Here is a 26,596-nt window from a genome sequence, read left to right on the forward strand (position 1 = left end):
TTGACGATCCGAATTTTAATTTTGAGAGAAGTAGGGGTCGAAAAGTATGTTTGGGTTTTGTCTGCCCTATTTCTTCTTCATTTTTTTTTATAGAAAAGAATTATGTATCATAGATGAGTTTACTATAAATCTGAGAAAACAATAATGATATAAATAATGTTAGAGATCTTAATAGTCGATTCTAAATTTGAATTCTAATGATTAAAGTATTTTTTTATTAGATGCTACAGTATTAATTTTATCCTTATAAACTTCATTTTCTAGTAAATGAATAACACATAATAGTTGCAACTCAAGTTGAGACTCAACTATAGAAATTTTTAAGATGATTGTAATGAAAGATTAGTCATGAAGAGATTTTTCAGTTTTTAATTTTAATGGAGTTAAGGGATTTGATTTTAGAATAGTGTGAAAAAAAAAATTTAAGCCATAAGAGAGAGAGAGTGTGTATATAACCCTAATTTCTCCAATTTAAATTTGTGTGGTTAACTAGAGAGAGTTAAATTAAAAATCACTCGTTGAAGCTGAAAGGATTAAGCTAGTGGAGTAAATAAAGTGAGAAATTTACAAGAGAGATTTATTCAATTAAAAAAAAATTGGATTATTTGCTGGAAACTGGAATTACTTTGGGCCAACTAGTAATGTTCAACAATTTGGAATAGCCTTTCCCAAAAACCAAAAAAAAAAAAAAAACTTGGATTAGTCAAATGGATGAGGGAGGCTTTAGCAGTATATATATGGAGTACTGGAGGACTAATTGCCAGACAAACAAAATGGCTGTTGAGCTTATCTTCATCCTTTTATCTCTCCCAATCTTTCTATTATTTCTTTTCCAAAAACACAAAAAGACCTTCCCACCAGGCCCCCAAGGTCTCCCGATAATTGGTAACATACACCAATACGATACCTCGAATCCTCCACGCTATTTGTGGGAACTGTCGAAAAAATATGGCCCCCTCATGTGTCTTCATTTTGGTTCTTTACCAACCCTAATAATTTCTTCAGCCAAAATGGCTAAAGAAGTCATGAAAACCAATGATCTTCAATTCTCTGGGAGGCCAAATCTGACAGGCCAGAAAGCGTTTTCGTACAAACACATAGATGTGGCTTTTACGCCATATAGCAATTACTGGAGAGAGATGAGGAAAATATGTGTCATCCATTTGTTTAACGCTAATCGGCTGCACCAGTTTCGTCCTGTTAGAGAAAATGAGGTTTCCCGTATGATTGAAAAAATATCCAAATCGGCAAGTGCTTCAGAACCGGCGAACTTAAGTGAAATAATAATGTCTCTTTTATGTAACCTTATTTGCAGAATTGCCTTTAGCAAGAGGTGCGAAGACGATGACGGCCAAGTTGAAAGGGTTGGAAACAAAACCAGATTCCATCATATTCTGGCTGAAACTCAGGCCATGGCAGGGAGCTTCTTCTTTTCAGATTTTTTTCCTTTCATGGGTTGGGTCGATACACTCACAGGAAAAAATCGTCGCCTTAAAAAGGCTTTTGAAGATTCTGATAAGTTCTATCAAGAGCTTGTTGACGAGCATTTAGATCCAAACCGGCCAAAAGTTGATCAGCAGCAAGAGGATATAATTGATGTTTTACTTCGAATTCGAAAAAATTCTGAGACTAAAATTGATCTGACTTGGAAACATATCAAAGCAGTGCTTATGGTAATTAATCTAGTTTTTTCATTCAGCTTAGTTATTAAAGTTTGTGGTTGTTTCTATCAGCATTCTGTCAAATTTATTCTGTCTGAAAATCATTACTCATATAATTTTATCCTCGTACACCTCTCAGGACGTATTTGTTGCTGGCACGGACACGAGCGTAGCCACTCTTGTTTGGTCCATGACCAACCTAATGAGGAATCCCGCAACGATGAAGAAGGCTCAAGAAGAAGTTAGAAGTGTGGCAAAAAACAAAGGGTTTGTAGATGAAGACGACCTTGAGACATTACAGTATCTTAAGGCTGTTTTGAAAGAGACATTCAGGTTGCAACCGCCGGTTCCGTTGATCCCAAGATCAACAGCAGAAGAGTGCGTTGTTGATGGTTATAAAATAGAAGCTAAGACGCTCGCTTACGTAAATACATTGGCAATAGGAAGGGACAGTGAAGTATGGGATAAACCTGACGAATTCATTCCTGAGAGGTTTATGGGAACAGATTGTGTTGATTTTCAAGGACAGCACTTTGAACTGCTGCCATTTGGTAGCGGCAGAAGAATTTGTCCGGGAATATCAATGGCAATGCGCACTTTGGAGCTTGCACTTGCCAATCTTCTTTACAAATTTGACTGGAAAATGCCAGATGGGATGAAGAATGAAGATTTGGATTATGATATTCTACCCGGTGTAGCCATGCACAAGAAGATTCCACTCAAGCTTATGGCCACCAAATTTATATGATACTCATGATTTGGAAGGTTTAGTTTGGTGTTTGATATAACAAATCAATAAATTTGTAAGGCTCGCGTATGCATGCATGCGCGCTTTTCCTTTACTGAATCGGAATAAGAAAATGAAAATTGTTTGAAAAAGAAAGGCCTAAATGGGGTTCAATGTCTTAATGTTAATGTATAGAAAAGAGTTTTTCGTCAGTCAAAAGTCTTTGTCATCTTTTGTAATAATGAGTCTGGTCAACGTTTTTCTTGCAGTAAGTTCAGTCCAAGTCAAATATTATTTGTTGAAAGTGATTGGAAGTCCGTAATTTAGAGTATTTGAGTCTTTCCTATTTTAATGAGGTGTGGTGCCATTGATTGTTTAGTGGGATAAGCTCAAATAGTAATACTTTACAATCAGGGAAATATCTTGGTATTCGATTGATCTCCGTCGTATTTTAAATATAATACTATTTCAAAAAATTTTTTAATTGGATTATTTATAAAATTAATGATATTTATCCATACAGGCCATAATAGCACAAAAAACTTAATGTATAGTGTTGTTTTAGCTAATGAAACAATCAAATAAACACAGCCAAGCATTAAATAATCTAATAAAATACATTAATAACCTTAATTAAATTTTCCTCTTAATCATTAAAAAATTCTATCAAAATCCTCCGAATTAACACCATTTGGCCAATACCCAGATAATAAAAAGCCTCAATTTTTTTATTGAAGTAATAAATTAACTAAACAATAAAAAGTGTAGAAATTTACCTCTCCTCGTGAAAGCTTGAAGAAACGGCAAGAGAGGATTGGATGAGTGGAAACAGTGATTTGGACTAATTAGGAATTTGGGGATTTTTTACAATTCTTTATCATTTAAACGAGAAAAGCTCAAAACACATAAAGCTATAAAATGTTAATATGTGATATTTTGATATTTTTAAAATTTAGAAGAGGCTTTTTTGGTGTTTCAAATCAGTAATCGGCGAAATTTAAAAAAGTACTTGAAATTTTTCAAAAGCCCAGCAGGGTCCATGTCATTAGGTATAATTACCTAGCATGTTGCACTCGCATAACTAAATAATTCAATGGGTTAGTTAAGTTACAAACATCTTTCACATCTTTATTATTAACTTTGATAATAATTTATTTTTCAAGTATTTATATATTGATTGATACATAAAATATTGGGAATGACAATGGGCCGGGTTAGGCTCGGCCTTAGATAACACAAATAAAGGGTCTAAGGCAGACAAAAACCTAATTGTTTCACCTTTAGGTTGAGCAAATTGAGTTAGGGCTGGACTCGGCCTTTGTCTGAGTATGACCAATTTTTTTTTTAATTTTTTAATAGTTAAATCATTTAAATTTACCTCCCCTAATATATTAAAATTTAAACCTTTAAAACATGTTTAAAGTAAATTGAAGTTGAGGGCAACAATTAACACAAATTGCCCTAGTTTTTTTTTTTTGATGAAACTGGATATTCATTAAGAAGAAGTACCAAACAAATCAGCAAATAAGAATGAAGGTGGAACAGATCTCCACTCTTCATGACCTGACAAAGAATTCCCTGCCTGAGCTACAGAGTGGGCAGCGGAATTCGCAGATCGCCTAACAAATGAGAAAGAAACATATCGAATAGAATTAGACAAAGCACAACAGTCTTCAATAATAAGACTAAAACTACTAGGACCTGAGAGGTTATCCACTAGTGCATTGTACACACTTAAGCAATCCATCTCAATGATAATATTGAACAGCTGTAATTGCTTAATCCAACTAAGGGCCTCTCGAACACCAAGGGCTTCAGGATCACGCGAATTAAACAAATTGCCCTAGTTAAATACAAGAAAAAGTATATAATGTGCAACATAAACACTATAGAAGTAAAGTTTACTGCTAATTTGTTCAAATAACTCTAATCACCATAAATCATCTCTATGATCACGTAAACTCTGTTAGCAAACCTATACATCAGTAATATGATGCAATTAAAATTTAATTCGAAATTGGTACCTTTTGCAGATATAAATAAAGTTTAAACATTACACATTTACACCTAAACCAAGCAGTGACGATGATGGAAGCCTCTCTTATAGGCGGCTATTGTGGCGGTGATGCAGAACGACGTGACAAGTTAGTTGGCTGATTTTAGTGGCCAATTGGCTGGTGGTGGTGCGACTGTCGTGGCATGAGTTTGTGCTGCTAGCAACTGCGCTCAGTTACAATTGGTGCGGCTGTGTGGCCGAATGAATGGCGGTAGGTTGTAGTTGCAGTAGCGGTCTTGACAGCTTCCCTATGTATTAGTTTTTTTGTGTGTTTTAGAATGTGAAAAGTGTATGTATGTGAGTGTGTGAGTGTGTTATGCGTGTACAGAGTGTGTGTGGTCTCTTTTTAATCTTCAGGTGTTTGGGTTGGCATGGATAAGGCTCCGAACCTTGAACCAAATTTGATCGGGCTGTAATCTTTAAGCCAATTTTTTACCCTTACATTTGAGTCAAAACTTGAAAATTTTGAGCAGAATCAATCGAGCCAAAAATCGGGTTGGACTTTTTTACCATCCTTATAAAACAATAGCAAGAAAGCATTTATAGTTTTGTGCTTCGAATTTATTATGGATATATTATACAACCTATTGAAAAGCCCTCAGTCAATAGTGTTTAAGGTAGTTTAGAGGGGTATTTTAGAAGTTCTTAAATGATTCATACAATGCGGATGTGGAGGGTGAAGAGGAAGAAGAGAGGTGACGAGAGAATAGAGAAGAAGATGGTGAGAGAAGAAAAAGTGATGCAGAAGAAGATGAAGAAAAGAATAAAAAAAATGAATCACGAAAGAAAAGAAGAAACATAAATAATTAAGCAATTTAGGGACCAGAAAAAATATCGAAAAGAGAAGGCGAGGGTAAGAATAGAGATGACAATTAAATCCTGATCCGGCCCATCTCTGCAAGGATCCGAAAGATCTGAATCCGGAAAAATCCGGATTTGTATATTAAAAAATGCGGATCTGAATATGAAATTTAGGATTCGCACGGATTTGGATTCGGATTCGGATGCACATGCATCTGGAAAACCGAATATCCGGATTGGAATAAATTTTTTAAAATTAAAAATTAAGTAAAAAATGTATATTAAAAATTACAAGAAAAATTAAAAAATAAATTTTATTTGTGGATTTATGATGTTGTTGTATATTGTTCATGTTGAATTATTAATTGTTGGATTATGATTGAATTTTATTTGATATTATTAGATAAATTATTGAATTTTATTTTAAATTCAAAATTAAATTAAAAATATATATTAAAAATTAAATAAAAAATTAAAAAAATTAAATTTTATTTGTGGATTTATGATGTTGTGTATATTTTTCATGTTGAATTATTAATTGTTAGATTATGATTGAATTTTATTTGATATTATTAGGTAAATTATTAAATTTTATTTTAAATTAAAAATATACATTGAAAGTGAAATAAAAAATAAAAAATTAATTTTTATTTGTAGATTTATGAGCTTATTGTATGTTATTCATGTTAAATTATTAATTGTTGAATTATGATTGGATTTTATTTGATATTATTAGGTAAATTATTGAATTTTTAAATTATATATTAAATTATTGAATTTTAATTTTTTCGGATCCGACATCTTTTTTGCGGATCCGGCTATAGGAATATGAATCCAGATCTGGATTTTTCCAACCCTAGGTAAGAGACGACGACGAGTGTGGGTGTTAAATTTCCAAAGGGTCCTTATAAGCTTGGAAATCGTCTACAAATGGTGTTGAAGTTTAGATTCTTGATAGCATTTTGTCCTATGAATTTGGTGTTGGTTAAAAATAAGTTTTTTCTCAAAAAAAAACTTTCTGGATCGATCTTATATAGTACATAAGAATTCGTAATGTAGAAAATCATACCTTAACAATCCGAGATGATGAACAATCAAAATTACTCTAGGCTCCCAGATCACGATCCGTCACCACCACACTTGTTTGATCACGATCCGTCCCTAAATAATCTTTCAGGCTATGACTCAGGTTTGATATGAATTGATGTGTGGGCGTCTTTATCACCACAAAAAGCAACTAGTAAGAGAAAATATTCCTCTCAAAATTAGAGAGAAAAAATCTTTTTCTTTAATCTGTATAATGTGGCTTCTTTTTTTTTGTTGAGAAAACAAGCCCTTTTATATCTCTATTTATTGGAAACCCTAGGCTCCATATTTATTAATTTTTTAATTCTATTAAATCACATTATATTTAAGTTAAAAACAATACTTGTTCTTGTGTTATAGGGATCCACCTTGTAAAATAACACAAGGCCCCTTACATACAAGCATATTAAATGGAGCCTCCCACTAAATAATATATTTAGGCTTTTAACCCAAATAACTAGTTATCTTACTTATTAATCCAGTAGCAGTGCAGTTAATTAAATGAGCTAACTCGGGGATCACATGGGTACATACAATAATGGCTACAATAGTTAGGACTGTAATTAAACTGGCCCAAGTAATTAATTCCAAATCTACTGCCACTAAAATATGGGAAGTGACCTCCATAATTGTATACTATCTGGGATAGTATTTTCGAATAATAATTAGACCCATGCTACATTGATTTCTTTACTGTATAATCTTTTGTACCGCATCGTTAATTAAATCGATATCTCAAGTGTTCAATCAACTTAATTACATCTTCTTCCTTGATACTTACTAGTTTTCTCTAATGATCATTTTCAACATACTAAATATGTTGACACACTTTGACCAGAGAATTCTATGATCAAGTGCCAAAAACCCATCAAGAGATGTGTTGTACAAATTCTATATTGTTAATCTATTACTCCAATACTCATAATTGCTTCCACCAAGATACCGGGTAATATTAACTACAAGTGTGTGTCGTACCCATTGGTAACTCAAATGGAATAACAATTACAATCATGAAATCATAACTAACTCAAGATTAAGATTACAGTAAAATCAATGCCTATGAGATTTAATAAGTTTGACATTTATTGCAAAGTTAATTAAATCTCATATGTAATCATGTTTAATGTAGCCGTACTACATCAATAAATTCATACATGATTAAGACAAATCATTCAATGAATTTGTTACAGTCCATACCTAAATAAAGTGCCCAACTTTATTTATCAACTGTGAATTTAATTTATTTAATCATAAGATAACTTGTATTTATGTGTTCTGTGAATCCACATGGTGATTACATAAATACATATAATATGATTAAATGGACTTTACTCAAACTATTAATGTGATTAAGATACTTGAATTAAAATACCTCATTTATTTTATTAATCAGAAAAATTGTTTATTACAATTAAATAAACACATATGCTTTTAAAGAGCGTATTTTCCCAACATTTGGCATTTTCAATAAGGTAAGTGAGATTTTCTAACAATTTTTTCTTAATTCTAAATTTTATTGACTTAGATTGTTTACCATGAATTCCCTTAGGGATTAAGAGGAAAGATAATAGTAAAGTTACCAAATAGGCAAATGTATCTATATTACGGTTAATTGAGTTTTTGATGAAATTAAGGTTTTGTTATGAAGTATAATTAGGGATTTTGTTATTTCATATTTGAATGATTCGAAATTGGACGGTAAGAAGGTAATCGAAGGGTTAGAACATAAATTGATAAATATAAGAATCATGAAAATTGGTAGATTAGAATCGATTCTATAAATTTTACCTTTGAGGACATATATGAGCGGCGTCAATATTATATCAGTTTGCAGTGGTGAGATTTCTAGAAGGAGATGTCATTAAGTAATCAATATGGAGAATAGCTTGAAAACTGGCTTTATTTCATTAAAGGATGTTAAGTATAATTATGTTTTTTTTTTTTTCCAAGGAAGAGCCACGATTGTGAATTAACGCGAGGCATGAAGATGAGCCAATTTGAGCATTGTCATTGTAGGTGGAATAAACTAAATTTATCTTTTATATTTTTATTAGGATTTTAATTTGAGTGAAGTAAAATATGTTTACCAAGTAATTTTGATGCTTTGATTTAAGTTCTTTCAAGAAATAAATTTTATGTACATATTGATGTGCTTATTAAGGGACCTGATGAATGGTTTTCTTTATTTATTTTGATTACAAATGCATCAGATTAAAATTCTTATGTTTGCACATAAAATTTGTTTTTAAATTATTAGACAACAATCTTCCCCTCTAGATATACAGATAAGTAGAGATCATATATTTTCAAAGTTACAGTTACAAATATTCATCAATTTCAATGACATTGTAGAAATTGATGATTGAAAGGCTTTTTAATTGATAATAAATCACTTGTACAATGTTTTCTTTTCTTTTTTTGGGTAAAAGAACGAGCCTGCTAAGGCTGTATACAATGTTTTCTTATATCCAAAGACGGTTATGAGAAATATAGAAAAGACTTCCTATCATCTAGGAAATTAATTAGAGAGAGTTATAACACAACCAAGATTACAGCTTGCACACTAATGATGCGTTCGTTGACTTGTAATTCTAGAATGTGTGTATCCCTTCGTGATATGTAATTTGCAAGGATTCAAAGTAACAATAGCAGTGGAGAGAAGAATTTAGAGAAGACAGTAGCTTTGGGGAAAATAGTCCTTTTTTCGTACCCTGTTCAAACATCTACTAGGCTTTTTATAAAAGTCAGTGAGAGCACACGATTCACATTACTAACTACCTATAAACAACAAAAGGTACACACAAACTCAATAATGCATGGTATACGGAAATAATGGGAAAGATGGGCAATATTGCGCATGTAGTTAGTGGTCCACATGTCCAGAACCCATTTATTTTCAAAACAAACTAAGTTCAGGCATGGTCCAAGTACGTGGGAAGCTTGGTTGGCTGTTGCTTGTTATCTGGACACATATCACTTTGATAGTTAAGTAAGACTGGCTTTAAGGATATCAATAGATTGCATGGACTGTTGACTCCTCTCCTCATCAAGCTTGCACTCTTTACTATCTTACATGTCAGCTGATTGCATTTATTGATGATGATTCCTTTCATTATCATCCCCACTCAATGAGGCATGTGGAATGGCTTCTACTCCCATATTGCTTCGAAATGTAAGGAAAGGATATTTTCCAAGGGCTTTAGTGAGGACACATCCACTACTTGTAAGGTTGTGGGCATGTAAAGTGTGACAATGGCACCTACGGCAACTTTGTCTCTGAAAAAGTGATAATCCATTTCAATATGCTTGGATCTAGCAAGAAAACTGGATTAACAGATATGTGAAATGTGCTAATGTTGTCAAAACATAGCTGAGGTGGTTTACAGTCAAGGGAGATTCCCTTGGTGCTTGTTATACAATTACCAGCTGGATTTCAAATTTCTGGACTGGAGTTCTTTGAATTTTCCTCTATGCCAATATCTCAAAAAAGAAAAGTTAACCAAGTTATATCCGCAGCAGTTCATGCAAGTGAGTGATATTCCGCTTAAAAGCTTGATCTTGGCACCATAGGTTGTCTTTTAGAGGACCATGAAATACAATTTGCACCTAGCTAAATGCAGTAGCCAGTAGTACTATGGCGAATGACTGTACATCCTCCCCCATCAACATTACAAAATCCATTAGTACTTGGAGTCCCTTTGTGAAGATACCGAATGCCATAGTCCATTGTGCCCTTTAGATATCATAGTATCCTCCTGATAGAACAAAGATTACCTTCAGCGGTTTCTTGAAAATTTTGGCAGACCTTGTTAACAACATGTACAATGTCTCGTTGAGAAAAAGTAAGATATTGTAATCCTCCAACAAGGCATCGATATCTATTGGATCCCTTGTGGTGCTATCAAACTTGGTCGGCAGTAGCTTTTGTAGCCATTGAGGTAGCCAAATGTGAGCATTCTAGCATCCTTGCACGAGCTAACAAGTCTTTTGTGTACTTGGTTTGGCTTATAAAAATACCCTGAAAAATGCTTAATTTCAAGGCCAATAAAATACCCAAGCTTACCTAGATCTTTTAATGCAAACTCTATCCTTAGTTTTTGAATAAGCTTGCCAAAATAATCTTTACTGTTTCCTGTTAAGAACCACGTCATCCACCTAAACTAGAATGAAAACAATTATTTCTCCTCTTTTAAGAAAGAACAAAGATGGATCTGCTTTGCTACAAAGGAAACTAATATGAAGAAAAAATTACGACAAATGATCAAACCAAGTGCGTGCTGTTTGCCTAAGTCCGTATAACGACCGATTGAGTTTGCGAACACCATTTAGAATTTTAAATCTTCGAACCCTGGAGGCTGTACCATATATATTATTTCCTTAAGAAGTCCATAGAGAAAAGCGTTCTTAACGTCAAGTTGTCTAATGGACCACTTCAAAGAAACAGCAATGGCAATAATTAATCTTATCGTTGTAATCTTCACAACTGCACTAAAGATCTCATCATAATCCAAACCATGAACCTGGCTATGCCTTTGAGCCATAAGGCGAGCTTTAATCTTTCAACTATGCCATCTTCATTAAATTTCGTTCTAAAAACCCATTTTAACCCAAGTATATTCGCATTTGTTGGCCGATCAACTAAAGTCCATGTATTGTTGCTCTTCAATGCTTCGATTCCATCATTCATAACTTCTAGCCAGCATGGTATTTTAAAGCCGTCTTGTATGATTGTTACGTAATTTTTGCCTTGTAATCATCTGATGGTAATTTTCTGATGTCGATGATATATTTCTTGCTTGATTGAAAATTTATCACCAATTCCATTTAGATCAAGCACATGAAAAATCTGACTATTTTTCTCTGCAGGTTTAGTGCTTCTAGAATTAGCGGGCATTTCTTCTTTTTCTAATTCATATGAGGGAGTGTGTATATGATTGCTAGTTTCAAGTTCTACTAGCTCAATAAGCTCGTAATCAACTGGAATAAAACTTCGTGAGGAGATGTTGTAATAATTCTTTGCTTCCGTAATAAGTTTTTGCTTCTTTTGTCTCATTAACATTAGCAGGATTACAACGTGTAGTTGAATTTGGTAAACTATCAATGATATCTCCAATTACTGCTGGCTTATTAATCCACGCCTCAGACTAAGGAAAAGTAATGAATTCTGAAGTGCCTTCAATTTTAGTTTTTTGTTCAAAAATCAACAACATATGGAAGGTTAGACTCATCAAATATTACATAACGGTATATGTATAGTCGATTCATCTTAGGATCCAGACATCTGTATCCTTTGTGAAGTGGACTATACCCAATGAAAATGAAAGGAATATATATTTATTTGACATTTATTTTTGTTTTATTTCCTTAAATAAAGAAAGTTTTGCACCCAAATACCCTTAAGCTGCTGTTGTAATCAGGATCCCTTTTATACAAGTTGTGGAATAGAGTTTCCATATTTTTCCATCTTAAAAGAAGATAATAACATTCAATTAATTAAATGAGCTGCTGTGATAAATGCTTCAACCCATAATTTTAACAATAAATTTGCTTGAAATAAAAGAGTTGGTCCTTCAACCAAATGTCTATAATTGCTTTTAGCAATTCCATTGTGCTTTGAGTGTGTGGACGAGAAAATTCAGATTTCTTTTAAAACCAAGTGTATCTTGAGTTATCATCAACGAAAATAACATAATATTGAAAACCTTGATTGGATGTCACGGGTCCTGGTCCCCATAGGTCACAATGCATAATCTCTAAAGGAAACATGGAGATTTTATTTGAAAAGTTAAAGGATAGCTTACAATTCTTTCCCATTTGGTGACTTATACAAATAGGATTTGATTTCACCTAACTAGATACGCCAATGAATTGCTTGGCTCGCTAGAGTTTCAAAAACTTCATAGGTGGATGTCCCATTTGTTAAAGCTTTATTTGATTTAAATACTACCAATGCTTGCCTTGCATGCTTCTCCAAGTGCATAAAGTCCCCCATTCTTACGCCCTTTGATTATGATCCTGCCTTGACTGTCCTTTATCACAATATCATTAGATAAGTGTTCTATAAAAACAAGGATGATTTTAAGTGAGTTGCCTTACTGATAATAGATTTTTCTTTATTTTTGGAATAAATAAATAAATCAATAGTAATCTTAGCTTTTCCAACATTTGTGATCTTTAGACTTTCCCCATTACCTACATTTTTGAATCATTGTGAAAGCAGCTCATTATTCTAGTAGCTTAATAAAGCCACGTCAGCAGGAGATTGCTAGTGAGGAGTGACAGCTCATGAAACTGTGATGTAACAAATTGTAGTTGGTTTTGTTTGTTAAGAAAGTTAGTTAGTCACAAGTTATTCTCACGTGTAAGTGATTGTATATAAGCTTGTGTTGACTGATGAATAAATAAGAATTGAATCTTCTGGAAATCATTCTTCATTTTCTCTGTAGTTTTCCTTTAAGCCAAACAACACATTTATGTTTTCTTTCATGGTATCAGAGCCACAAATGGCTAGCTCAAGTAATACAACTTCAAATCAACCAATCATAAACTCAATTCAAACTTTGCAAACTTCATTTACCTTTGCAGCGACTGTGAAACTTGATTGATCAAATTTTCTACTTTGGCGTAAGCAAGTATTAACTTCAATAAGAGGAAATCATCTTGAACGATTTATCTCAGAGCCACAAGTTGTTCCAGAATAGTATCTACCTGGAGGATCTGGTGAGAGCATTGAAAATCTAGCTTACATCAACTAGAGAGCACAAGATCAAACACTTCTCGGCTGGCTATTGTCAATTATCAGTGAAGGTATTCTAAGTTCTGTTCTCAACTATGTCACCTCCTTTGATATGTGGAGATCTATTGAAAAACAGTTTGGAGTTCAATCCGAAGCTAAGGTAATGCAGCTTCGATATGAAATGAATATTCTGAGAAAAGATTCATTGAATGTTGAGGAATATTGTGCCAAAATGAAATTGCTTGCTAATAAATTAGCTTGTGCTGGTGATATAATTACTGAGAAGGATTTGTTAATGAGAGTGTTAAATGGATTAGGTCCAGGATTTCTAGATCTAGCCTCAATAATTACTGTAAATAAGCTGAGCTATGATGATGCTTATGCATTATTGTTGACACATGAAGCTAGGCTTGAACAAAATCAAAGTACCAAAACTATGTTTAATGCAAATTACAGCACAATGAATGTGCATCATCCTTATATGAGAGGAAATTTTCGAAGAGGTGCTTTTGGAAATGGACATTATGGTCGATATGTGAATAGAGGTTTCAATGTTGGCAGAGGCATGTTTCATAATATCCAAGAGGTTTTTCAACTGGTATTGGTAACTTTGGGGGTTATGGCAGAGGACAAATGATGCAATCTTTTAGGCCACCTGTGAAAACAAATCTCCATCCCCCAGTCAACAGGCAAGCTGATGAATCACCAGTTATATGTTAGATATGTCACAAAACAGGATATACAGCAGATGAATATTGGCATATATATGATGATCCACCATTACCTAAACAGTTTAGAAAGGGCAAATTTTTTAGACCTAAAGCTGCTTATGTAGCTAATTTTGATCCATTTACCAGTTATGCTGTTCCTCAAATTGAAGAAAAATATGTTGCACCTTATCCATGCTACAATCCTATATCCTACTCATCCTATCCAGCAGCAGATTCAACTGTTCCTGAAGCTTATCTTTCCAACTATGAAGGACCTGCTGATGAAGGGTGGTACCTTGACAGTGGTGCCACACATCACTTGACCAACAATATGGCTAATATGAATGTCAGAGATGAATTCAGAGGATATGATCAACTGGTTATTGGCAATGGACAAGGTTTGCCTATAACTCATATTAGTAATGCATGCTTTACTTATAAAGGGTCAAATGGTGCATATAAACCAACATATATCTTACTTAAAGACATGTTATTAGTGCCTGATATCACAAAGAATTTGCTAAGCATATCAAAACTGACAACTGATAACAATCTTTCTGTTGAATTTGTTGGTAATGTCTGTTATGTGAAGGATTCTCTGAAGAAACAAGTGCTTCTGAAAGGAATTGCTGAGAAAGGATTGTATAAGCCGCTTCTAAAGCCATATAAATATGTTCATTGTGCTTACTTGTCTCAATTCTTTCATGTTCAACCTTTATCAATGCTGTCTGCATATTCCTTTGACTCAAGTGTTCCTAAAAACACTCAAAATAATGATTCCAGTTGTGTCTTATCTTGTAATGCATCAATCAATAAATTTTCCAGTTACATTTCATCTTGTGATGCATTCGAAAAAATTTTTCAGCTTTTACACAGACGTTTTGGGCATCTAAATTCTCAAATTCTGATGCATTTACTAAAACATGTTCCTTCTGTTAATCTCTCCCATAATACCATAAAGCAAGCACTCGAAAAATTATGTGAAGCATGTCAAATGGGCAAATCTCACAGATTACACTTTCTCAGCACAGAAACTAAAACAACAAAACCCCTGGAACTTATACACACTGACTTATGGGGGCCTTCACCCACACCTTCTAGAGATGGCTATACCTATTACATAAGCCTTGTTGATGACTTTAGCCGATACACTTGGATTTATCCACTTAAGCTGAAATCAGAAGCATTAGATGTTTTCAAGTTATTCAAATTGCCAGTTGAAAACCAATTTGACACCATTATTAAGAACCTGCAATCTGATTGGGGGGGGGGGGGGAGAATATAGATCATTTACACAATTCTTAAACCAATGTGGAATCATTTTCAGACATTCCTGCCCCTATACACACCACCAAAATGGGTTGGTAGAAAGGAAACATAGACATATTGTTGAGCTGGGACTTACTTTGTTAGCACAAGCCAAGCTACCATTTAAGTTTTGGTGGGATGCTTTTCATACAGCTGTTTATCATATCAATAGACTACCATCAACAGCCCTGGAGCTTCTTACTCCTTATGAGAAAATTTTCAAACTTAAACCTGATTACATCATGCTCAAGTGCTTTGGGTGTATATGTTATCCTTACTTAAAGGACTATAACAAACACAAGTTTGATTATCACTCAAGCAAATGCATCTTCCTTGGCTATAGTCCAGCCCATAAAGGATACAAGTGTCTACATTCATCAGGCAAAATATACACAGCTAGACATGTTGTATTTGATGATTCAACATTCCCTTATTCCACAGACTCAGCCTTTAATTCCAATGAGTTATCACTCTGTTCAAATTCATCTCTTACACCTCAACAAGTATACCAGTTATCTACATTACCTGTAACACCAATGTCAGTTGTGAACAACTTATGCAATTCTCAGTCAGCAATTCATACCAGAAGCAGCTCACAAAATTCAGACAATTCTTCTCACATTGACAATCAACATTCCCATTTGCAAACACATCTACCAGCCACTGAACCATTTATTGAGCCTCAAACTTCATCATCTCCACCTCAACCTGTACCACACACATAAACTTTCATTCAACCAAATACACATCCCATGACTACCGGAAGCAAAACTGGTATTTTCAAACCAAAACTTTATACAGTAACCCTTGTTCACAAAGAACCTGACTATGTGTATGAAGCTATCCAAAATCCAAAATGGCTTACAACCATGAGAGAAGAATATACAACACTAATAAAGCCACGTCAGTAGGAGATTGCCAGTGAGGAGTGACAACTCATGAAACTGTGATGTAACAAATTGTAGTTGGTTTTGTTTGTTAAGAAATTTAGTTAGTCATAAGTTATTCTCACATGTAAGTGATTGTATATAAGCTTGTGTTGACTGATGAATAAATAAGAATTGAATCTTCTGGAAATCATTCTTCATTTTCTCTGTAGTTTTCCTTTAAGCCAAAAAACACATTTATGTTTTCTTTCAATCATTACCCTTGTTACGAACAACATGTGGCATATTACCTGGATCATTAGTCATGTGTGATGTGACACTCGAATAAGCATAAAAGATAAGATCATGATGTTCTTTCTTTCATATTGACAGCAGCAAGAACTTGTGGAATTTGCTTAGCTTGATAAGAATAGTCAAATTCGTGCCAGCACTATAAAGTCATGTGATTTGCCTTGAAACACACTTTATATATCACTTTTTTTTCATCATCTAGGTCTTTTAGATTTTTTTTCTTTTTCCTGAATTGGTTGTTTTTACTGATTCTCCTTCCATTGATTGTTGTTGTTTCGATTCACTTATTGATTTTGGTTCCCATTGCCACTGTCATTAGGGCGATTGGTGTGCTGAAAACCTCCACGTTTTTACGGATAAATCCATCTCCATTAAGTTTACCCTTTCCTCGTTGGCCAGAGATTGCATGTTCATGATTTACGTGTTTTTTTTCATCAACTTCAACATGAAGCATTTGTTTATGCCTTGCAAGGCTGCAACAAATTGGTTGAAGGAAGGAGTAGGTGGTTTTACAAGTATTGCAACTTGAAAGCCCCAATATTCAGCAACTAGACCTCTTGCCAATTGAAAGACCTTGTCTGTGTCATCAACATGTCTTTTGGTAGCAGTAAGGCTATCATAAAGTGCCTTGAATCTCCACAGATATTCTTCAATGGAACTAAATCCCTTCTTCAAGGATAATAGTCTATATAAGTCAGATTAACTTCCTTTTCTTTTGTCGTAGGAAGTAGTTGTTCCTTAAGAGAACTCCACATCTGAAAAGCGGTTTCTCCTCCTACAATCATCCCAAGAAATTTTTTCTCCATGAGCCCTAATAGTCATGAAGTTAGTAAGTCATCATTTTCAATTCGCATATCAACTTCTAAGCATGGTGCTTTACTCTTGCTTCCATCTTTGGTCCAGTTTCAAGTTTCTTTCCTTTTTCTAGGTGGTGAATGATTCCCATGCTTCTTATAAGTCGAAGCACTTAGGATCTCCACAATAGATAGTTGGATCTATTAAGTTTAATGGACATGAACGAAGTGCATTGGTGAAAGGTTTGGATGCTAAGAGCAACTTTTTTTGGTGGCCATGGACTCTGATTTTGTTTGGGGCTCTAATACCATGTAGAAACTGATGAATAAAAAGGCTTTTTAATTGAAAATAAATTACTTGAACAATGTTATATACAAAGATGGGTATGAAAAATATAGTAAGAATTCCTATAGTCTAGGAAAATAATTAAAGAGAGTTATAACACAATCAAGATTATATAAAGCTTGCACACTAACTATATGTTCGTTGACTTGTTATTCTAGAATGTGTGAATCCCTTTCATAGTGCCTTACATTCAGTAAGATTGGTTTCAAGGATATCAATTGATTGAATGGACTATTGACTCTTTTCCTTATCAAGCTTGCACTCTTTACTATCTTCCATGATCTTGGTTGATTGCATATATTGATGACGATTCCTTTCGTTATCAGATATAGTATAGAGATACAATTGAGATAAAAGCATTTGCGGCCTGTCTCAGTATAAACAAGTTTTTGGGTTGTGTGATTCGGCACTTATGTCTTTTGTGCATTTGACAAGTTGGGACATGATGAGACATATGAGATGGCATGTCATTGGTCCGCTTATTGAATGTACAAACACAATAGTATACTTTCCCTACGTTATTAAACTCTTGAATGAGGTTTAGGTATGAAAAGATTATTCCTTTGGGTACTTGTTTAATGATAACTTTAGAAAAATAGATATATGTTCTCTCTTGATATGATTTTTATGATTATTATATACAACATTTATTTGCTTTTGATGCTAGTTATTTATTTAATGTTTAAACATTTCACTTACATTTTTACATATAGTTTGATAAAATTGTATATGACAATAATATAATTGTTCTAAAGTAAGTTTTTGTTCAAAACTTATTATCCATTCACTGAGTTTTATACTTACTTCATTTTACTATATTTTTCCTACCGCAGAAAGTTACAGGTACATTAGACTATAATTATTTTGAGTTTTGGCCATGAGACAGTGCTAGAAGACATAAATGATATTATTAGGGCTGCTTTATTGCCTCATTTTAGATTGTATAATTAGAGTATGATTATTACGGATGTTTAACGTATATTAACATTAGTACAATATACTCTTTTGATAATATTGGAAACATTGGTCATATTTGGATGAGATCATTTAAGTATATTTCATTATGGCGATGAGCGATATTATGTTGAGGAGATCAATGAAGGAAACTAGTTAAGAATCAGATTAACTTTAGGAGTGCTTATTTTATGAATTAATAGGTTAGAAATATAAAAAATATAAAGAAGACTTTGTCGATTTTTTGGCAAGATGCTTATTGATGATTTTATCTAGTCATGTCAGAAGGAACTAGATAAACTCACCCTTGGAATTAAGGGTGGATTGTTTCATTTATCAGTCAAGCTTTTTAACATTCTAACAAAATTCAACTATAAGACAAAATAGATAAAAGAGTATTTGCAAAAAATGGTTAAAAAAAAGTAAATGAGTACTTTAATAATGGAGATTCAACTACTGGTATGCTTGAAGAAAAAGAGTTATGGGTTAGTGAAAAGGAAAACAAAATGAAAATTTAGAATGAGTAATATAAAGAATCAATTACAAAAGAAAATTAAAAAAGAGAGAGGGGTTATGTTTAAAAATAAGGGAAATTTTTATGTTTTATAGGTACTTTTGGATGAAGTATTTAATTTCTCATTAGACCTAATCTTATGCAAAATAAAGACAGAAAATTCACTTTTTCTATTTATATGTAAATGTTTTATTTAAGTTACATGAAATAAAAAGGCAAAAGTCATATGAAATTAAGAAAATTTCAAACTTTTACAAACAAACACTTAGTTCTTTATCTTTTCCATTAAAATTTTATGATAAAATTCATTTAAACTTATAAAAGATTTCATCTAAACTCTAAATATCCTTGAGCCGTTCCTAGTTTATATTCATAAAAATTTATAATTTTGTGCAACTAGTGATGAAAGGAAGAAAAGAGAGAGAGAGGATTCAATGTTCACATTGTATAATAGTAATTGATTAGTTTATATTCTTTTGTATGCAATATAGAATTAAGGTTAAACAGAAGACAAAATAAAGATGGAATGTTGCAAACTACTCTTTGTATCGAATGGTGAGGATCTACCGACTTTATTATTGAGCTTACGAGTTCGACTCCTCTAATATGTGTTTTGAATATCAAGGGTTTGTATGTTATCGCTTTCAATCATCAGCGTTTTATTGAAAACATGAGTCCATCATAAGAGACTCAAGTGTTTGGGCGAATAGGGTTCTAAGAGATGGTGTGTGAAGCTTCAATAGCATCACTCAAATTGGATATCCAGGTCCAATTCATAAAACAAAAGGACCTCAACAAAAATATCTATAAGAAAGTTAGTAACTTCATCATATCACGTGTGCTTCCAGTCATTTGCTTACAGCTTTCTAGTTTAAAAAAAAAAACCCGCTTCACTGCTTCTTCAGAACTCTCTGTCCAAGAAAAATTCAGCCTTTTCCAAAACTTTCCTGAGCCATCCCTAGTTTATAGGGCAAAATTATGTTGCAACAGTAGTATGGTACCACACTTGCAACTAGTTATTAGATCCACAATTACACAGTTGCATTAATTGAATCTAATGGCTGAAAACAACTGTGGTACCATACCACAGTTGTAACATAACTGGACCCCTAGTTTATATGCGTAATAATTTCTTTTGATGAGAGGAAAAGGAGAGAGAGTTCAATGCACACATTATATAATAGCAATAGATTGATTTATATTCATTGTTTTGTGTGTAACATAGAAGAAAGTATAGATGGAGTGTAGCAAACTACTCTTTAAAACGAGTGGTAAACATTTGCCCACTTTCTCATTGAGTTTAAGACTTCTAGTACTCTACGCATTTTTTGAATATTAAGGATTTGTATGTTATCGCTTTCGACCATCGGCCTTTAATTGAAAATATTTGAGTCCCGTTATAAAAGGCTCAAATGTTTAGACGAATAGTGTTCTAAGAGATGGTGTGTGGAGCTTCAATAGCATTACTCAAATATGGAGCTAAAAGTAGCCCTGTCCCATATTTGTAAATCCGGGTATAGTCCAAAAAACAAAAGTGTCTCAACAGAAATATCTATAACAAAGTCAAATACTTCATAATATCACATGTACTTCTATTCATTGGCCTATAATTCTCTAGTTGAAAAAAAATCCGCTTCATTGCTTCTCCAGAACTCTGTCAAGAAAAATCCAGCCTTTTCTTAAACTTTCCGAAGGCTGATACATCCAGTTCCATTTTCTCTGCTTTTCTCCCAAATTTTCTTCACAAGTTCTGCTCACCCTTTACATATATAATAATTGTTATTTCCTTAACAAATCCTTATGTGGCATTTATATATATATTTTTTAAATCTTAATAAACCTAATAAGTTTAAATTTTGACTATATTTGACTTTCTGAATAAAAATGACATGTTTTTTTTATCTGAATTATTAAAAATAAGTATTAAATTATCTTTTTTATTTTAATTAGTTATCTGAAAACTAATATTTCATATTTGTACCATTACAAATTATAAATATTAAACAGATAACAAAAATCTTAAAGAACAAAAAAAAAAGATAACATATTGTTATAACATGAATTACATTCAATTGAATACAACTCTTTAATATTATTGTGGACTTGAGTGCAATGAATCGAAAACTCAGAGTCCCAAAACGGTTTCGTTTGGATCAAATGGTTTCAGTCATTTGTCATGTGCAGCACGAGGCATTTAAGTTTAAAGACGAAACGACTCAGCCTCTGTCGTTTTGGAGAAACTTAAGTGGAGCACGTGAGCTAGCTTGTGAAGAAACGAATCAAGGTTGTTAAATGCCGTTACACACGTGTCCAGATTCTGTGCAATCTGGGTTTCAGCATCAGGAGTATAAAACTAGTTGTTGAGGGAGAAAGACGTGGGGTTCATTGAGAGCTTAAAAGAGAGATTGAGAAGTGAAAGAGGTTCTTCTTGTTGCTTGTAATCTCTTGTTTAGAAGCTCTGTATTTGTCTTCTTGATTCATCAATAAATCGTTTCTTGTGGCTTTTCCCGTGGATGTAGATTGTGCATTTCATGCACAATCGAACCACGTAAGATCCTGTTTCTTGTGTATTGTGAGTTGCTTCTTGGTTAGGTTATACTCTGTGATATTAATCTTAGACTAGGGGCTAATTGGAATCTGTGTTAGAGTCTTAATATCAAAGCTTCGTTTCTTCTGCAACTTGTTTGATCTTGGCTAGAGTCTCCTGGGCAGCGGTTTATTATCTTGAGTCTTAAGGGTGCTAAATCACTACAATTATAAATTAATATATGTTAATTTTATTATAGTTTATGATGTTTTATATAAAAAAATACATATAAAAATTATAAAGATAATAATGCTAATTTGAAAAAAAGAAAGATAAAAGTAATAATAGCTTACCACTATATTGTCATAGGTTATAGAGATGATTAATAATGCTAATTAGTAAACTTTATTTTGGTAAGAATAAAAATTAGTTAATTTTATAAGGATATCTTACAGAATATTTTTTCAATGATGTCATTCAAGAGTTTTTAGATTAAGCAAGTAAGCTAAATATATTGACTTAATAATTTAATAATTTAATGACTAAAAATTTTCGTTAAATTCAAAAATAAATAAATTTAATAATTTAATTGATTGAAATTGAGTTAATAATATCATTAAGTCAGAAAAACAAATAGCTCCACAGATAAAAGAAAAAAAAATGCTAAATCAATAACAAACAAAAATCCTGAACGCTCTGATTTTCTTGAAAGCCCCTTCAAATACTTTCTGGTTCTTTGTTATTATTATTATTATTATTTCTCGCAATGGCTGCAAAAGCTGCAGACAAGGCATGGCACTATCAAATATCAGGTTTTGGAAAAATGATAAAATATGCCCATGCATTTTTTATTGAGTTCACCGAAAAAAATTGTCCGACTAAATTCCTAGATAAGTGACAACTAATTCTCAGAATTATGGACACAGCTGTAACAAAAATATACACACAATATATTTACAACAGATCGAAAAATAATTAATGAACAATTATCAATATTGACTTAGTCTATTAGGCCCCTCAAGATGTAGTTCGATGGATGAGTCTATTCTTGTTTTTGAGAGAATGAAACCGAGACCGAGCAAGTGGCTTAGTGAGAGCATATCATGTGAGGAAACAGGTCAAAATCACGAATGAAATAAAAAACAATAGCAATATGTAATATATGGCAACTAAATGGTCTGAAACACGCGAGAAGTTCAATTTGGACAACTTATGACGTCAAAAATAAAAATTCCTTTTCGTCTCCAAAAAGTAAACAAAAGTGGTCTAAGGACTAAGAACATGATCAAAATTTGCAGGCAATTATTCAGCGGCATATATTTGAAAATTCTCATGGCAGAATTTGTAAAATTAGACATAAACGAGAGCTTGACAAATTTATTATCCAATCAAAATTCACTACAGAGGTTCATTCAATAAAAAGGACAAAAATGAATTATTTGCGGAAAATGGAATTTAATTTAAGCCGATTATTGGTCAACAAGTGGGATTAGCCAATTGGAGGACGGAGGACAACAAATTGGATTCGTCAAACGGATGAGGAAGGCTTTAGCGCAGTATGTATATATATATATATATATATACGGAGTACTGGAGGACTAATTGCAATACAAACAAAATGGCTATTGAGCTTATCCTCATCCTCGTATCTCTCCCAATCTTTCTACTGTTTCTTCTCCGAAAACACCAAAATACCTTCCCACCAGGCCCTCCAGGTCTCCCTATAATTGGTAACATACACCAATACGATACCTCGAACCCTCGACGTTATTTGTGGGAACTGTCAAAAAAATATGGCCCCATCATGTGTCTTCGTTTTGGTTCTTTACCAACACTAATCATTTCATCAGCCAAAATGGCTAAACCTCTTATTTTCATTTAAGAGATTTGACTAAGGGATTAGCTATCAGCCACTTCCCAACAGGCAACCTTTACATACACACGTGCCAATTTCATGTCCCCACCATTTATAGTTGCCAAAAACGGATTAGTTGCCAAAAACGGAAATCAATTTAAATCAATTATTGGTCAACACATTGGGAGAAGGGAGGTCGACAAATTGGATTAGTCAAACGGATGAGGAAGGCTTCAGCAGTATATATGTGGAATACTGGAGAACTAAGTGCAATACAAGCAAAATGGCTATTGAGCTTATTCTCATCCTCTTATCTCTCCCAATCTCGCTACTGTTTCTTCTCCGAAAACACAAAAAGACCTTCCCACCAGGCCCTCCAGGTCTCCCTATAATTGGTAACATACACCAATACGATACCTCGAACCCTCCACGTTATTTGTGGGAGCTGTCGAAAAAATATGGCCCCCTCATGTATCTTCGTTTTGGTTCTTTACCAACACTAATCATTTCATCAGCCAAAATGGCTAAAGAGGTCATGAGAACCAATGATCTTCAATTCTCTGGCAGGCCAAATCTGACAGGTCAGAAAGCGTTTTCGTACAAACACATAGATGTGGCTTTTACGCCATATAGCAATTACTGGAGAGAGATGAGGAAAATATGTGTCATCCATTTGTTTAACGCTAATCGGCTGCGCCAGTTTCGTCCTGTTAGAGAAAATGAGGTTTCCCGTATGATTGAAAAAATATCCAAATCGGCAAGTGCTTCAGAACCGGCGAACTTAAGTGAAATAATAATGTCTCTTTTATGTAACCTTATTTGCAGAATTGCCTTTAGCAAGAGGTGCGAAGACGATGACGGCCAAGCTGAAAGGGTTGGAAACAAAACCAGATTCCATCATATTCTGGCTGAAACTCAGGCCATGGCAGGGAGCTTCTTCTTTTCAGATTTTTTTCCTTTCATGGGTTGGGTCGATACACTCACAGGAAAAAATCGTCGCCTTAAAAAGGCTTTTGAAGATTCTGATAAATTCTATCAAGAGCTTGTTGATGAGCATTTAGATCCAAACCGGCCAAAAGTTGATCAGCAGCAAGAGGATATAATTGATGTTTTACTTCGAATTAGAAAAAACTCTGAGACTAAAATTGATCTGACTTTGAAACATATCAAAGCAGTGCTTATGGTAATTAATCTAGTTTTTTCATTCAGCTTAGTTATTAAAGTTTGTGGTTGTTTCTATCAGCATTCTGTCAAATTTATTCTGTCTGAAAATCATTACTCATATAATTTTATCCTCGTACACCTCCCAGGACGTATTTGTTGCTGGCACGGACACGAGCGTAGCCACTCTTGTTTGGTCCATGACCAACCTAATGAGGAATCCCGCAACGATGAAGAAGGCTCAAGAAGAAGTTAGAAGTGTGGCAAAAAACAAAGGGTTTGTAGATGAAGACGACCTTGAGACATTACAGTATCTTAAGGCTGTTTTGAAAGAGACATTCAGGTTGCAACCGCCGGTTCCGTTGATCCCAAGATCAACAGCAGAAGAGTGCGTTGTTGATGGTTATAAAATAGAAGCTAAGACGCTCGCTTACGTAAATACATTGGCAATAGGAAGGGACAGTGAAGTATGGGATAAACCTGACGAATTCATTCCTGAGAGGTTTATGGGAACAGATTGTGTTGATTTTCAAGGACAGCACTTTGAACTGCTGCCATTTGGTAGCGGCAGAAGAATTTGTCCGGGAATATCAATGGCAATGCGCACTTTGGAGCTTGCACTTGCCAATCTTCTTTACAAATTTGACTGGAAAATGCCAGATGGGATGAAGAATGAAGATTTGGATTATGATATTCTACCCGGTGTAGCCATGCACAAGAAGATTCCACTCAAGCTTATGGCTACCAAATTTATATGATACTCATGATTTGGAAGGTTTAGTTCGTTGTTTGATATAAATGAATAAATTTGTAAAGCTTTCGTATGCATGCGTGCGCGCTTTTCCTTTAGTGAATCTGAATAATGGATATGGTAACCTCATTTAGGGAAAAACGGGCGAAAAAATTCTTTGAAAACGAAAGGGCTAAATGGGGTTCAATGTCTTAACGTTAATGTTGAAATTGTTTTTGGTCGGTCAATGTCTTTTCATCTTTTGTACTCCAATTCTTTTTACAGTAAGTTTAGTTCATGTCAAATATTATTTGTTGAAAGTGATTGGAAGTCCATAATTTATTGTATTTGATTCCTTCTTATCTTAATGAAATGGGGTGCCATTGATTGTTTAGTGCTTTAGTCTCCTTACTAGCTTATTTTGTTAATCATGGAAATGTCGATTATTATTCTCAAGTATCCGTCTCATTAAAATTGTCAATTTCCTTTTTCTTTTTCACATATGTCCTAACCGGTGCAAAGAAGCGTTATGTTGTCTTACTGTCTGATTTTTCTCCATTATTGTTTTATGAAAAAATTAATTTAGGCTAGTATTCATATTTTGCTTTAGACCCCAATTATCCTTGAGCAATTCCCAGTTTATATGCATAATTTATGATTCTGTGCAACTTGTTATGAGAGAAAAAGAAAAGAAAGCGTGTTCAATTGATACAAAAAATTGACAAATTGATTTATATTCATTATTTTGTGTGTAATATAGAATTAAGGTAAAATGGAAGGGAAAGTTAAGATGAAGTATTAAAAACCACTTTAAAACAAGTGGTGAGCATCTGTTCATTTCATTATGAGCTTAAGAGTTCGAGTTCGAGTTCTCGAGTATGCATTTAATATACAATTCTTGTGTATATTAAAGATGTTCAGAAAGCATACCGGCTCAGACTGGAGGTATTGGATCCACAATTCGATATCTCTTGCATACATGACCATAGAAACTATGAAAATTACATAAACAAGCATTTGTGTTTCATTGTTGCTTTACCGAAAATCAAACAATAAAAATTGGTTACTTTTGCAATAGGAACACACCGAATGGTAATTGTGGCTTCAGTGCACAAATCCAAAACAATAATCCAATAACATGACATTGATACGCCAGCAACATACCTTAGATATTTTAAATTAGATAAATATTTAACTAAAAAATATGTACAGATTATTATGAACTGATATAATATCTACTAGCGTGGCCACAATGGCAAGCAATACCTTTTGTAAAAATGCAGCCAGGCATGTACAGGTATAGAGGAGCCCATAGAGACACAGCCTTTCAAGCGTTCAAGAATCAGATTGGGGCTCACAAGTCCTGAATGTGAAGTGAGAGGAAGCCCTTCTTTCACACACTCATCGTATTTCTCTATTGCTGAAACAATGTCACTGAAATCAGGACGCTGT

The 26,596-nt window shown here is 33.6% G+C and overlaps 2 protein-coding genes across 2 annotated transcripts; both read left to right on the forward strand.

Moving 5' to 3' along the window:
- The first annotated feature begins 773 nt into the window (after positions 1 to 773).
- On the forward strand, positions 774 to 2,469 carry LOC18036030 (cytochrome P450 83B1). The gene is made up of 2 exons (XM_006427600.2): positions 774 to 1,673; positions 1,801 to 2,469. Exons 1-2 carry the CDS (start codon positions 774 to 776, stop codon positions 2,407 to 2,409), a joined length of 1,509 nt encoding a protein of 502 aa, XP_006427663.1. The 3' UTR covers positions 2,410 to 2,469.
- A 21,067-nt stretch (positions 2,470 to 23,536) lies between these two features.
- On the forward strand, positions 23,537 to 25,179 carry LOC18037857 (cytochrome P450 83B1). The gene is made up of 2 exons (XM_006427601.2): positions 23,537 to 24,436; positions 24,564 to 25,179. Exons 1-2 carry the CDS (start codon positions 23,537 to 23,539, stop codon positions 25,170 to 25,172), a joined length of 1,509 nt encoding a protein of 502 aa, XP_006427664.2. The 3' UTR covers positions 25,173 to 25,179.
- The last annotated feature ends 1,417 nt before the right edge of the window (positions 25,180 to 26,596 follow it).

The sequence above is a fragment of the Citrus clementina genome, unplaced genomic scaffold, assembly GCF_000493195.1.
Source record: "Citrus clementina cultivar Clemenules unplaced genomic scaffold, Citrus_clementina_v1.0 scaffold_7, whole genome shotgun sequence".
Taxonomy (NCBI): Eukaryota; Viridiplantae; Streptophyta; class Magnoliopsida; order Sapindales; family Rutaceae; genus Citrus; species Citrus x clementina.